The sequence below is a fragment of the Hyposmocoma kahamanoa genome, unplaced genomic scaffold, assembly GCF_003589595.1.
Source record: "Hyposmocoma kahamanoa isolate Upper Pololo Valley unplaced genomic scaffold, ASM358959v1 88, whole genome shotgun sequence".
Lineage (NCBI taxonomy): Eukaryota > Metazoa > Arthropoda > Insecta > Lepidoptera > Cosmopterigidae > Hyposmocoma > Hyposmocoma kahamanoa.
The window spans coordinates 11,875,520-11,890,636 of record NW_020654466.1 but is presented as its reverse complement, the minus strand read 5'-3'; the positions used below and the strand labels follow the sequence as shown (position 1 = coordinate 11,890,636).

Sequence of the window (15,117 nt, the reverse complement as noted above, 5' to 3'; positions counted from 1 at the left end):
ATTTAAATCCGGAAAAATAGTTTCATTTCCTATATTTATAAATAAAATTGTGAATACATTTCGCTCATAGATTTAGTATATAATATAGGTACCCAATTTCGCTATATCTCTTTTTATTTTTCCGACATTTTTTTCACAAGCTATACTTAAACATGACTTTTAAACATATTTCTTCTTTATGAGCATTGAGTTTCATTGAACATCATACTCAAACTCTAACATTTTCTCTCAATGAATACCCAATCGACAGACTAATTTCTTTAGCCGGTAGAGTTTTGGTAAAAATATCTGCCAGTTGTCCTTCACTTGACACCTTCTTTAATGTAATCTCTCTCTTATTTACCCGTTCTCTGATAAAAAAAATTACGTATTTGGATATGCCGATGAAATTCCGAGTTTTCCGTTAGTCTTATTGCTGCCTGGTTATCAACTTGCAAAGTTGGTTTAGCTTTCACTCCAATTAGACTTGCCATAACCCGAGCTAGCCGGACACACTCCCTTGCACCTTCGCTAGCAGCTACAATCTCCGCCTCTGTAGTCGAAATGGCTACACTTTGTTGTCTCGTGCTCATCCACGTAATAAGGTCGTTTTCAGGCCAGTCATTTGCTTGGCCTTGCTCACTGGTTGTTAGCACCCATCCTTTAACCCATTTGATACAGTCCGCTACAGTGATGATGATGTGAATGGTAATGATGCTGATGATAATGGTGATCATGATGATGATGGTGATGGTGGTAATGATGATATATTGATGTACAACAAAGCTTATATGACATTAACAAAATACTTATTTAGATTTATTTATTAATCTATATGTAAGATAGATACATGGTTTTACACGGATGAGAAGGATTTTGATACAAGAAGTTATATTAAAATATTTGTTACATGTTAAATGTTCTTTTGTGAACAATAATATGTGTGTTGTAATAATAATTTCTCATTACTTTGCCACCTTTCTCATTTACGTTAATGAGAAAATCATTCGTGTTACTGCAATCTCATTCGTGTGACCTAAAATATAAGGGTTTTTTTTTATGTATTTCACTTAAATATTTCATACTATACTATACAATATCTTAAATATTCACATAAAAATTTTGTACGTTTAAGACCTTAAAACAAAAAAAAAAGGGTTTTACAAAAATCACTCAAATTCGTCTCATTCGTCGATGAATTCGTCAATTTAAAACATTCTTTTCACCATTTTATTCAAAAAATAATGCAATCGTTCCTTAACTACGTTACAAAATAATTGTGAAAAAGTTGGACCGGTGCAAAACCCGGTGTACACTAAAAAGTGAAAATGCCCAAATACTACTGAGGATCCCGATATTTAAACGAAGACATGACTCTAAGGACTTGTATCCAAGCCAAAACTATTAATAAAAAAAAGCGCGCCATTTTTTTTTATTTGTGCCAGCCAGTGTGCTTTTCTTGCCTGTCAAAAAAGTTTATAGTTTTTATAAAATGAGATGGGGCAACACGAATTGATCACCTTCTATTTTTGTTTTACATGACATTTCTCTTTTATACATGTAATTTAAGTACAATTTTCGAAACAAAAAAAGTGATTTCCTTTTCCTGTTGACTCGTACTTCGTAGCAGTGGACGCTGCGCGTGTGCTCCCAAGATTAATTTTGTGTTGTACATTAATATAATCAAATAAATTAAATAACAAGCAAACATGGTTGACAAGATCGATATGGCATTGGACGATATTATAAAAGCAACCAGAAAAGGTGGTAGAGGAGGTGGAGGAGCTGGAAGAAAATTTGATAACAGAAGACCGGGCCGCGGAGGTGGTGCAGGATTTCGCAATGGCCGCGCTGGAGGCGTATTGCGAGGTAGAAGTCGTGGCGGAGTATCCAAGCCTGCTAACTACTCCAGGGTAAATCAAATAATTAGATGATTATGAAATTGCAAATGGCGGCCGAATGATCGTGTTGAAATGACGCATCACAAAAATGTACCTATTCGCGAGGGACACCGCGGGGAATTTGCAGGAGTTGTAGTTTATCTGTTCGGAAATGGTAATGTTACCAACCAGCAGTTTGAACCTCACCGGATCTAATGTTTGTATCAGTAAAGTTCTACTATTCTATTCTTGTCCATGTTGGACTAACATTGGGAGTTATGTATTTTACCATGTTGTTTGCGTATTTTGTTGTAATTTTCGATTGCAACATCACTGAGGTCTGGACGATGAAGGTTGCTGCATAATAGTAAACACTTTGTGCTCGCAAAGTGTGGTTCAGTCCTAATTAATTTCTTCGAGGCTGAGGGGTCAAACTGCAAAAATTAGTTCCTGGAAGGTGCTGCAACTGCTACATTTGAACGCTGGGGCCTTGCTGCTAAACTTGATGCGGACGGAACAAGAGTTGCATTTGGTGTTCATCACTGTGAATACAAAGACAATTGTGTTCCAAAAGTACCAGTGCAGTGTGATCAGTGAAAGAATATTAATAATTGCAGACAATGATTTACTTTATAATAGCTGTTGTGTACCGATCACTTTTTGTCTATGATGTAGTTTTGTTAACATTTGTAACTAATTAATTATTAAAAAAGAAAATATGTTCACTATGTCATTTGTATGTGCCATGTATCTTGAGTCTATTAAATGTAACTCAGAGGCATCAGGTAGCCAAGTGGCATGCTCTATGAAGGACGACCTATTTCAGGGTGATGTTAACAGCACTTGGAAACATGACATGTTCAGTGACTTTGGAGACAGGAAGATTCAGAGACAAGGTCCAATAACAATGGGCCCCACCAAACTGTTGGTGTCTAATCTGGACTTTGGGGTGTCTGATTCGGATATTCAAGAGCTTTTCTCCGAGTTTGGCATTCTGAAAAGTGCCGCTGTACACTATGACAGATCAGGCAGGTCCCTTGGTGAGCTTTAAAAATCCTATTTATTATACCACATTGTACACCTGGTTTGTTTGTGAATTTAATAATGGGTTTTGCCTGAACAGGGACAGCTGATGTGTTGTTTGAAAGGAGAGCAGATGCATTAAAGGCCATGAAGCAATACAACGGAGTTCCTTTAGATGGACGTGCAATGAATATCCAGTTAGCCACATCTGAAATCAGTTCTTTCAGAAGTGATGCTGGGGGCAGGCTTGGTGGAGGTGGACCAATTAGGCGAAATTCTAATAGAGGTTTGTAATGGCTGTTTTTATATATTGGTTAAAATTCATACAAACTTAAGTTCAGTGCATCTGTCTTGAGAAGAGGAGATCAAATATAGTTGCAGAATTTTTGTATTTTATTTTACATTTCAAGGTAATGTACGGAGTCAAGGTGTTGGTGGTGGACCTCGTGGAGCCCCTCGCCGTGGTCGTGGTGCCGCCGCTACTGGCGCTAAACGCGGCAAACGTCCTGTGCCTACAGCAGAACAACTAGATGCTGAACTTGATGCTTATGTCAAAGAAATCAAGTGAAAACGGCTGGTTTGGACAGTGACAGAGACACTAAATATGATGTTAAGTGCAAAACAACAAATAACACAATTAAGTGTTTAATTTTACGAATTTCTAAAAAACCAATTGTTTTTGATTACTAAAGTTAATTTTAACGTACGTAGTATTATGACATCAGCGACGATTGTGGTCAAGATTGTGAAGTATATAATTTGTAATAAATTCTTAAAAAATATATGATGCATAATTATTTCTTCCAACCTGAGACTATGGAAACCAAAGGACATGTTATGTTGACATGTATAAATCAGATGTTATATGTATATGATGCACTGACCTATTGGTCAATGTGTTATTGTCTTTGATTTTAGAGGGGTAAATCCACTTTCAAGTTAAAAGTAAAATATTGTACAAGTAACTACACGATATATTCAAGCACAGACGTTAATCAGAAACATAAAACATAGTTTCCTCAATAGATAAAAATCACGAAATGACCTCTAGTTTTCAAATTTTTTCGATTTATTCTCGAAATGCTACAGGTTATGAGGACAAAAATCAGATGATATTTATACATGGACGACTAATGTCGTTACGGATTTTTTAAAATCCCTTTAGCTTTAGAGTTGCGATGCGACAGGACATGTTGTCTTTTGCGCTTTAAAATGTAAGTGCTAAATTCGTTTTAGCCATAGATATAGAAAAAAAGGGGAGATATGGTATGGGGGCGTGGTTACCGTCGCTCGTTCGGTCATTTTGACCATCGAGGTGACACGCCCACAAACATCGCCACAGTGACATGGCGATCGTTGTTTAGACAAGATCTCTAGTAAAACGTGAAAATGCCAAGTTGTAGCGATACACCTTGTAAAAATTGGAGTGAAAATAAAAATTATAAACCAGTGAGATAACATTCCACCGGCTATTTGCATTTTTAGTTACTATTTCTATTATTATTCAATGTTTTCTTTTTGTCTCCATAGACATTTCTCGACTCAAATATAGTGATGTTCATTTACGAAGACTGATGTTTATCGATAATAATTTTTTACTCAAATGTTTGACTTTCTTACTATAATTTTTGTAATTAAAGTCCCTAAAATATCGAAGCGAAAAGCATTCACGTTAAATTTCTAATATATCTAAATTTAAAAATAAATCTTTTATTTTATTGTTATTATTATTATTACTAAACATTTTATTTCGAGTAATTTTAACACAACTCATATTTCGGACAACCGTTTCAATTTCATGTCAATTTGGATGTTGCTGTTGCTTGAAGAAAAATTTATGTGTTTTAGATATTTAAATTCCATTATACTCGTAGATTAAACGTAGAGTATTTTTAAGCTTTTCCATTGAGTTTAAAATAAAAGAGGGTTGGATTGAAGCTGCAGGAAAATCGAAAGATTATATATATATACAGTGGTGGTCGTTTAATTAGAAACACTTCTTATGATTGAAGGAAGTTTAACTTCAACGTACAAATGTTCGTGAAAAATATATAAATTCAATAATACATAATCATGCAATAATATAGCCACTCAAATAAAAAAATCATTAAATGCATAAAAAATAAAACATATCTTACTTTTAATTATAAAATGTACGAGTATATTTTCTGTTCCTGGCCGCTTGGACATCTAATTAGAAACACTTGAAAAAAGCATCTATAGCTCGTTCTTTTTTTGAAATTGAAGAATAACATTTCTTTCTTGATGTTTTGTATTAATTTGGCGGCAATTCAAAATTTGATCTGAATTTAATTTTGTTCAAAATGGGCAAAAATAAAAGTTGTGACGCGTCAACTAGGCAAATAATTGTTAATTTACATTTAGATCAAAAGTGGACGTACAGAAGAATAGCTGAGCGTTTAAATTGTTCTGTGAAGAAAGTTTTTAATGCAATTAATCACTATAAAACACATGGAACTGTTGAAAATGTTCTTAGAAAGGCTCGGCCAAGAAAAACCTCTCCCAGAGAAGATAAGCTAATCGTTCGTGTTGCTAAAAAAGACCCAAGGCTCAAACCAGATTAAAAATGAAGTTTTTTCGCCTGATGACCCCAGAAACATCTCATCAAGACTGATACGATTAGTGGAAGCTAAATTGTTTGGAAGAACCTCTCGAAAGGTACCGCTTCTTACCAAGCAACATCGAGAGAAGCGATTATTATTCGCAAAAAAATATGTTAATTGGACGGTACGAGACAGGAAAAAAGTTTTATTTTCAGATGAAACGAAAATAAACATGGTGAATTCAGATGGAAAGCGCTATGTTAGACGTCCTGTAAACAGTGCTTTTAATTATAAATACACAAGGAGCATAGTCAAGCACGGTGGCGGAAACATTAAAGTTTGGGGGTGTTTTTCCGGATGTGGAGTTGGTCCCGTTCGGAAGATTGAAGGTACAATGGATCAATGGCAGTACAAAAATATCTTAGAGGACACAATGATTCCCTACTCGGACGATCATTTGCCTGTAACCTGGATCTTTCAGCATGACAATGATCCTAAACACACGGCCACTAGCGTCAAATGTTTCCTTATCGAACAGCGTATATCCGTTTTAGACTGGCCAGCAAATAGTCCGGATTTAAACCCGATACAAAATCTGTGGTATATTGTTAAGAAGAAAGTCTCAAACAAACGTAACACCAGTCAAAACGAATTATATGAAGCATTTGTTGAAGCATGGAATTCAATCCCCCTAGAAAAATTTATGACATTGATTGAATCAATGTCACGTCGTTGCAAAGCTGTTATTGAATATTTATTATAAATATTGGTAGGCTGTGGATAGTAGCTATTTCGTAAATAAAAATACTAATTGCTAATAATTAAAAAAATGTTGTGTTTTTACACTTTTTTGTTGTTGTTTCTAATTAGTTGTCCATTATTGTTTATACCTTAGAATAATAACGCATAGAATGATAGTTTCATATCAAACGAACTGTCACAAGTGAGGCAAAAACCAAATTCATGTAGGCGTAAGCAACTTGTAACTACGCTCGTCGGCACGCACACAAATATACAAATAATGATGCCATGGAATAACATTTCCCTCAAAAGTGGGGAAATTGTATCTTGCTTAACTCATCATTAAGTTAAAGGTGCCTACAGATTTGCCCGACATTGTCGATCAGGTGCCTACAGATGTGCTCGGTTTTGTCGATGAAAAACGAATATAGCACTTATTTGTAAATCCAAGATGGCGGACACGATTTTTCAAAATATGCTATATGGGTATCCTTTTCGAGGTATTTGGGGATGCTCATTACGAATATGGCACTCATTTCTAAATCCAAGATGGCGGACACGAGTTTTGAAATAAATGCAATATGGGTATCATTTTCGAGGTACTTGGGGATGCTCATGACGAATATGGCACTCATTTCTACATCCAAGATGGCGGGCACGATTTTTCAAAAAAATGCAATATGGGTATCATTTTCGAGGTACTTGGGGGTGCTCATTACGAATATGGCACTCATTTGTAAATCCAAGATGGCGGGCACGATTTTTCAAATAATGGCAAGTTGGGTATCGTTTTCGAGGTATTTGGGAGTGCTCATTACGAATATTGCTTTTGTTTGAACTGTCGTGTTTGCCATCTTGGATTTAGAAATGAGTCCCATATTTGTATTGAACATTCCCAAACACCTCGAAAATGATACCCATATTGCATTTATTTGAAAACTCGTGTCCGCCATCTTGGATTTAGAAATAAGTGCCTTATTCGAAACCTAAAACCGAAAATGCCATAAGCAAACATTAAAGAAAATAACTGTTAAAATAGATTAAAAAATCGCTTAAGAATGCTCCCCTTTTAAGAAAATAAAATATTTTAATATAAAATATTTCGCTTGAGTTACGAAAAGAAAGACATATAATAAGCTATCAAAGTTGTACTGGTGGTGCCAACACTATAGTAGAAACAAATATATAAGTACCTACTGTAAATTTGTTGCAATATGTGCTCCAATTCAAATAAAATAAAAATAAATAATTATTCAATAAAGCATGAACGCAGAGCCGTTAAAAGTATTATAAAATAATTAAGTGTCCCAATCACTTACAGGAGTTAACGAAAACATTTAATGTTTATTAAAGTAAATATTAGTTCAAGATGCGCAAATAAATCTAAATTACAGGCACCACTAAAATTTACGTAATATAATTATTTTGATACAGAATAGCAAAATGGGGAGAAAAAAAATTCGTTACTTTGCAACACTTTCGTATCTTGTTGCCGCGAAATTATTTTTCTGTTTTAGTGAATATTTACATAAAAATATGAGTTGAAACGCATTACTTACTTGTGGAATGCGATGTTAGTGTCTATTTTATGTTTGTCTGTTGTATTTTTACACCCATTTACCGCACATTTCGTCATTTTTAGCAAAAAATTTTGGAGCTGTTCGCGGTGCAATATGACCTTGAGCACTAACAGCCCGCGCGCTCCTGGGACGCGTTTGGAACCCTCTAACTTGCCTCACTTAGCGTGTGCGGGCTAGGTTTCTATGCGTTATTATTCTAAGGTTTATACCTTAAAACTGATTTAAGTGTTTGTCCGTAATGTAATATTGAAACTGCACTTGTGTAGTGGATTTATATTGTTTTTCTAATAAATAATAAATCGTTGAACCTATTGTTGTCCTATTTATTATTTCATTTCAAAATAAAAACGATTGCGGTAAAGTTTCTTACATAATGTCAAAGACCGTTTGTAGTGTTTCTAATTATACGACCACCACTGTATATATATATATAAAATCAAATCGAAGATTTTTTGCCCGGATTGAAGCCTTGCTTAATTTTCCAGCTTGCACGTGAACATTTGATTTCAAAAATAAGGGGAGGAGCTAAGGGACAGTATACCTCTAAAGTGTGTTTTTTAATTGGAACAGTATGAGATCGGTCTGGGTATTTGCGTAGCAGTCTGCCCTTGAGAATTTACCAAGTGTATGCATTTTCAATAATTATATTATTTTAATTATGTTCCCAGGTTCGGCGCTTTATATTATAAACAATACGCATTAGGGTTTTTAGGCACTTATAATCACCAGTCAGGGTGACAAAGACAAAGAAAATATCTCTCCAGAAACGAATTCAAGAAGTTTTGGATATAATGAAACGGCGCTGATAGACTTCTGTGAATGAATCAGTAGCGAGTAGGCACCATAGATAATAGAATTTTGGTTTACACTAAAAAGAGCCCCTTTGTGATAATGGTTCATGAAATTATAATCACGCAATGTGACACTTTCTAAATAATTCGAATCCAGTTATGTAAATATTCCATTAATAAAGGATTGACATTGTAGCGGTTTTCACTCAAACTTCAAATATGGATCAATTCCCATGTGTCTAGTTGAGAAGTTAGTTATACAATTAAGTCATTCGTTTCAGTCTGATTCTTTGCAACGTTCCGAAAATCTGGTGCAAAGAGTGTTACCGGTTCTCAAATCCAAATTATTTAATTTTATGGTTAGATTTTTTTATCACAAACTGGACACTGGAGTACGAATGCCTTTCTTTCCATATTTAAAGCATACTATTTCGTGTGGTTGTTTACAATTCGTAAGAATATGGGAATTAGTGAAACATCTAAGACATGATTTTTTTTCCAAATACTAGAGATACAAAAGCCCTAATGTATATTATACGCACAAATATACTCCGTATGTAAACTCTGTTGAGCGCTATAACCACAGACATATATTTAGATAGACGCCGCAAACAATTACTATGAAAACCGAGCGTGTCACATTTTGTGTCCACGATGACGTCACAAGAACTATTTAGTGATGGGAAACCCTCCTTCAGCGTTAAATCGATTGATTGAACGGAATACTACGTGTAATCCGTTTAATCATTCTATCCTATTCCATTCAATTAATCGATTCAAGTACTCGTTGATTACTAGTAGTCGTGAAATATTAATATAGTTGAGAAATACCAAAACAATATAGTATTGTCCTTTTTAAAAGTTATTTTAAGAAAAAGTTTTGTTTACTTAAAAATTTAAACTTTAATTTTTAATCAACTTCAAATATAAAAATTATTGTCCTTTCCCTACAAGATTTGGTATTACTAGGTTTTTCGTCGGTGAGTGATCAAATTGGTGAATGGCAAGACAACTGAAAATGTTACTGCTGACAAAATAGGTTTACTTAATGTCGGCCTCGTGTAAAGTTTTTGTGATTTGATAATGATTTCTCGGATTTCTAACTCTGCTACTCTGCATATTAGAATAGCATCTTTGGTGGGATAAACTAGACCACCTTCGTCCTTGTTCTAAAGCGTAGAAGCGGCAACTAAGTGTTTTTCGATGGATTGATTGAACGTAATTCGCGTAAACACGCGTATTCCATTCAATTAATCGATTCTAAACATAATAATTTTTGTTCAAGTATTTGTTGATTACAATGTAATAGTCTCTTCAACCACATTGTAATAGTCACGCACTGGTAGTAGCACACCAACCCATCCTACATCACCCGCTCGGTCTTGCGATATATAGTAAAAACCGTCAGGAAAAAGTTCTCCATAGCATACTGAGCTTGTTAGAATGGTTTCCGTTAGTGCTATGACATCGGATGAACATTTACATGTTACATGGTTATGGAATTTAGTAGTCTTAGAACGTAGACCTCTAATATTTTGATAGTAAAAGGGAATCCTCTTTAGATGTTTACTTTTTCCCTTTAATTTCAGTTCTGGACCGAAAAAGCTGCTTCCATGGTTTGATACATATATTGGTTGCCCAATTCTTTGCATCTAACACCCAATCAGCCATCTGATAAGGAGCTCCGAGTTTGAGAGAAGCGTAGTTGCCACAGCAGGTCATAATGTTTTTCACAAAGCGAACATATCAAAAAGTAGCTATCTGGTATTGCAACGACCGACACCGAAAACCGGCGCAGAGTGAGTTTTGTGTATTCATCACTGTATGAAAATAGAATAGCACACCTCTATCAATTATTGTATGGAAAATCTGGTCGGGGGGTCACCAACTCAATGTCGTATACTTGCAGCTCTCGCGACATACGTTGACGCACGCGTAACCGAGGGTATGCGCCGCACTCGGCCCCCGCGTCGTTGCACTGCTGCTCCTCTCTTCGCCGCAGCGACACCGCAGGTCGTGCACTCAACTAAGCAGCGAATGTGTCGTCGTTAAGTCGTTAACTTAAACTTTGAAATATATTCGCTTATTTCTCAGCAATAAAACGCGCTATTTTAATACGGTTTTGAGCACTACCTATCTCAACAAAGACTACACTTCACAGTTGTATAATTAGCCCATAAAGAACACGATTTTGCAATTTTAAAATTCAAAAATCTTTTTAGCTGACTTGCGTGGATAGGCTCTATACGACGCGCGCGCGCTAACATATATCCATATCGATAGCCTCATGTCTATAGCTACTTGGAATGGACCTGTCGTCCAATTTGAACTACGGCAGATACATTGAATCCATGGTCAAAAATGCAACAAGGAAGCTTGGCATTCTTTCCAGTGTGAGGCGTTATTTTATACCGGGACAGTTACTTCAGCGGTACCAAGCACCAGTCCAGTTGTGCATGGAGTACTGCTGCCACCTTTGGGATGGCTCTGCTACATACCAACTGGCCACTTTGGATTCAACTGACGACCGTGGCAAGAGGCTTATAGGTGACTCGGAATTAGTGGAGGCGAAGCTGCAGAGCCTTGAACACCACCATAAAGTTGCTTGCTTAACGGTATTTTACAGTACATATCACGGAGAGTGTGCGACGGAATTAGACGATTCAATTCCGCCTTCCCCTTTCCATCACAGGGAGACTGGGTGTAGACATTTAGACAAATATTGTGGATATTCCAAAGATTCGCACGAAGCGTTATGCTTCCACATTTATATGGCGAACCGCTATAGAGTGGAATTCCCTACCTGCAGACTTGTTTCCTGAACGTTATAACTTGGGTCTTCTCAAAGTGGATAGACATTATTTATGTGTGTATGCTCCATCGTCGATCTCATCGTCACTTTCCATCAGATGAGATGGAGGTCAAATGCGTACTTATAATTTATATTAAAATAATGACGATGAGCTGAGACATACTTTTTTTTAATAAGTTATTCTTATATAAAATATTGAAACTACAGGCACTGGTGTAATTACAGGCACATGGGACTTGTCAACTTATGTCTCAGGGTGACGGGCGCAGTGGTAGTGCCCCTCAGATCTTTGCAATTTAAAGCTCTGAGTGGCACTGTAACAGTTATGGACAGGCGTGTACCTTACCATCAGGCGCACGACTTGTTCGTCCCGTCCCTTGATGTTATAAAAAAAATATATATATAAAAATTTAACTTTTATTTCGTAAAATATGTACATACCTTACCCATTATAAAAGAAACTGTTATCCTCAGTTATACATATAAGTATAATATATTAGTATAGTATTACAGTTTTACCTCAATATCTAAAAGATTATATTTAATCGGTACGTTTAACTTTTAATGATCTCTCAATATGCCATAATGTGATGAATTATATTTTATTTAACGAAGTTAGGTGCAAAGTATAAATTAATATTACAGGATTTTTCTTTCCTTCATTTTTAACCGACTTAAAAAAAGGAGGAGGTTTACAATTCGTCTGTATGTTCTTTTTTTCTTCTTTTTTTGTATGTATATTACGCAATAACTCCGGTATTTGTGAACCGATTTTCATGATTCTTTTTTTGTTGGACAGGGGGTACTTTCATAGTAGTCCGATTTCATTTTGAAGAAAAGCATCCACCTCGAAGGGTGGCTGTTCACGCATGAAGATTCATTTTTATAAATAGCGCCTCACTTTAATTTAGGAGCAATTACTTTAATGGTTGATTTTGCTATTTCTCCAATTCAAGGCGTTTTTCTCTCAATATACTTTGAGTAGTGAGAACCGATTTTTATTATCTCCAGTGTCATGTCCTGTATAGTGGCGAACTAGGAGATATTTCAATAAAACTTAGCAAATAGAAGTAATTCCACTTACTTTTGAGGTCGGTTTTTTAGTACTCTGCACTGAGATTATTATAAATGGCGCCAAAATTTTATAAAGATCAATTATATCTTGGAAAGAACTTGTTCCTTTGGTGCTTGTTAAAACAATCTAGGTTTTTTTAATGATCTCACAATGTGCCTCTTTAAAGTTTTGATAGGACTGTACTTTTATTAAGTTTAGTTATTTGAAAGAAGTGCTTACTAAGAAACTTACATTTGTGTTTTTAATACTGCAAAGTTTGTTACCTTATTACCGTTATATTCAATATTACATACAATAGTTTTGAAAAGTTTTGTGTTTAATTTGATACGTTGTCAATTCCTTATTGTTATAGGTATATATTGTTATAGGTATATACTCTTATAAGTATATATTCTCTTACCTATAATAGTTTTAAAAATTTAAATTTTGTTTAATAAAAAACATTGGTCTTTTTGGTTTGTCATTTTGTGTAAATTTTTTCAAACTAGTACATTTATACTGTTTTACTTATAAGAAACAACACCAAAATCATCAAGGACGGTGGCACTTCTATTTAAATCAACTGTTTCTTAATAATAAAACAGCATTGAACGCAAATATGCTTACTTATATCGCCTCTCAAACGTGATCAATCCTTATAAAAACGCAGTAAGTTACCTCAGTCTCGCTATAAACGCAGTAAGTATTGAGGTTACTGCATTAATGCATTGTTTGAGTTTACTATTACAGTGATGTATTCCTAAGAATGAAAACTTTTTGTTCATTATATATATAAATATATTAAAATTGCACATTTTTACTACGATTCTGTAAACTATGTACTTTTTTATATATTGAGTGACTTCTTGAACGATTTTTATCACCTGAAGAAGCTGTCGAAGAATATGAAAAATATGTTTCGGAGATTGTCACGGAGGAGTGGCATAAATGTTTTCAAAATTGGTTCATTCGTATGAAAAAATTCATTAACGCTAACGGGACCGTCCCCGGTATGTAGAAAAACGAAATCAGCTGTTGATAAACAAAGCCGAGCGGTTGGTACTTCCACACCACAACTTACCACTCGGCACTCGTCAACTTTAAATATGAAATATAGGTTGAAACTTAATTTACTCATTGATTTTTTCTAACATTGACCATAGTGTCACCAAATGCGCAACAAAATAATTAAGTTACTTAATTTTGTAAGGCAAAGAAAAATTATTTTTCAAAGTTTGATTAGTGTTGAATCTCATTAAAATAAATAAACGATTTAAGATCATCTGATTTTATAATTTGCTTTACATTTTACATTCTGTTTCATTCACAGCAAACGTAATATATGGTTCTATTTTAAGTTTCTTAATTCTTTATTATAATTATTTTTAAGCGATGTATTTGTAATAAATAGTGAAAACTCGAGATGTGGGCAATTTGTGGAGAATATGAACTTTGTTCTCCCCAAATTTGGGGATTTTAACCGTGATTTTTGGGGATTTTGGACAATTGGCATTGGCAACGCTGTAAAAACATACCTGACATGTGACAGTTGAAAAATAAACAATATGACATAAGTTTTTTTATGATGACAAAATTTCACTCTGTTTGGGGCTTTTGTAAAAATGTACGCTATATTTTCTTTAATCTCAACAACGTCTTATCCACAATGTCTTTAAAATGTGCATATATACTTCCCTTTGACAACCGTATCATGTACCCGAGCGATGCACATGCGCTTTAATTTTGAAAAATTTTGATGTGCCGGCATTGGCTTACAATTATATGGACGTCGGGTCCGCGCTAAAAAGTGTCCGCACTTGTAAGGCGCTAAAATCGTATACAGAGCGCCAAACTCCGCTTTAGTCTTCATTTGTTCGACTGACAGCGCGATACTGCGATGACATTACAATTTAAATTTCGAATAGGTTGACTTGGGACATTTTTTTCGTGGTTTTTGTATTAAACCCGTCGTCCATTTATTTGTAAGTCAATGTGTGCCGGTGAAAACATTGATTGTCTCGCTTTTGCAACAACGTATTATATCTGTCTATCTCCTTGAACACATCGCACGTGAACTCGTTGTTTATTTGTTGGTCAAAGAATTCGATTTTCGGTTCGACCGAGGCATAAACGCAGTAAGTAGTACTGCATTTATATTAACCGTAAAATATAATAACTTGCAATTTCTAGTGATAATAGCATGTAGTAATATAACCCCATTAATTATGCTTTGATACTCACAAATAAACTACGAACGACATATTGTGAAAAATGATATCAAATCTAATTACTGCACGTATAGTTAATTTTCAATACAATAAATTCTTCGCACTTAGCTAATGGCATCAAGCGCACTTAACGCGTTTACGGTGAAAAAATATTGACTAGTAATGTGACTTACTACTGCATTCCAGACTTTTCAATTTACTATTTCTAGGATACATAGAAAAACATGGGTCTTTGATTATTGTAGATCGCATCGCGGGGAATGCAAATTCAAGAATTCATTTGTCTGTCTGGCCATGTGAGAACTGACATTATCGTGGTGCAAGATGATACGTGCGTTTACGGTTATTTTTACGGAGTTTGTCAATAACTTCCGGCAAACAAATGGTCGTGTACCAATCACGATTCACAGTACAACGATTCTCCAAAGCAACAGTAGCCACGTGTCCAGTTTTATTAAAAAAGGA

At 35.0% G+C, this 15,117-nt stretch overlaps 1 protein-coding gene and 1 pseudogene across 1 annotated transcript; both read left to right on the top strand.

The window, feature by feature from the left end:
• Nucleotides 1–1,629: 1,629 nt before the first annotated feature.
• LOC113235735 (THO complex subunit 4) lies at nucleotides 1,630–3,644 on the top strand. The gene is made up of 4 exons (XM_026471617.1): nucleotides 1,630–1,892; nucleotides 2,686–2,899; nucleotides 2,983–3,168; nucleotides 3,293–3,644. Exons 1-4 carry the CDS (start codon nucleotides 1,689–1,691, stop codon nucleotides 3,448–3,450), a joined length of 762 nt encoding a protein of 253 aa, XP_026327402.1. The 5' UTR covers nucleotides 1,630–1,688; the 3' UTR covers nucleotides 3,451–3,644.
• Nucleotides 3,645–5,069: 1,425 nt separating this feature from the next.
• On the top strand, nucleotides 5,070–5,833 carry LOC113236034 (annotated as a pseudogene).
• Nucleotides 5,834–15,117: the final 9,284 nt, after the last annotated feature.

Bases quoted from the DNA above. Each gene is read 5' to 3' on its own strand.
- LOC113235735 (XM_026471617.1), top strand. From the start codon at position 1,689: ATGGTTGACAAGATCGATATGGCATTGGACGATATTATAAAAGCAACC. The intron at 1,893-2,685 runs GTAAATCAAATA...GACCTATTTCAG, and splicing joins AGCCTGCTAACTACTCCAGG to GGTGATGTTAACAGCACTTG. The intron at 2,900-2,982 runs GTGAGCTTTAAA...TTGCCTGAACAG, and splicing joins CAGATCAGGCAGGTCCCTTG to GGACAGCTGATGTGTTGTTT.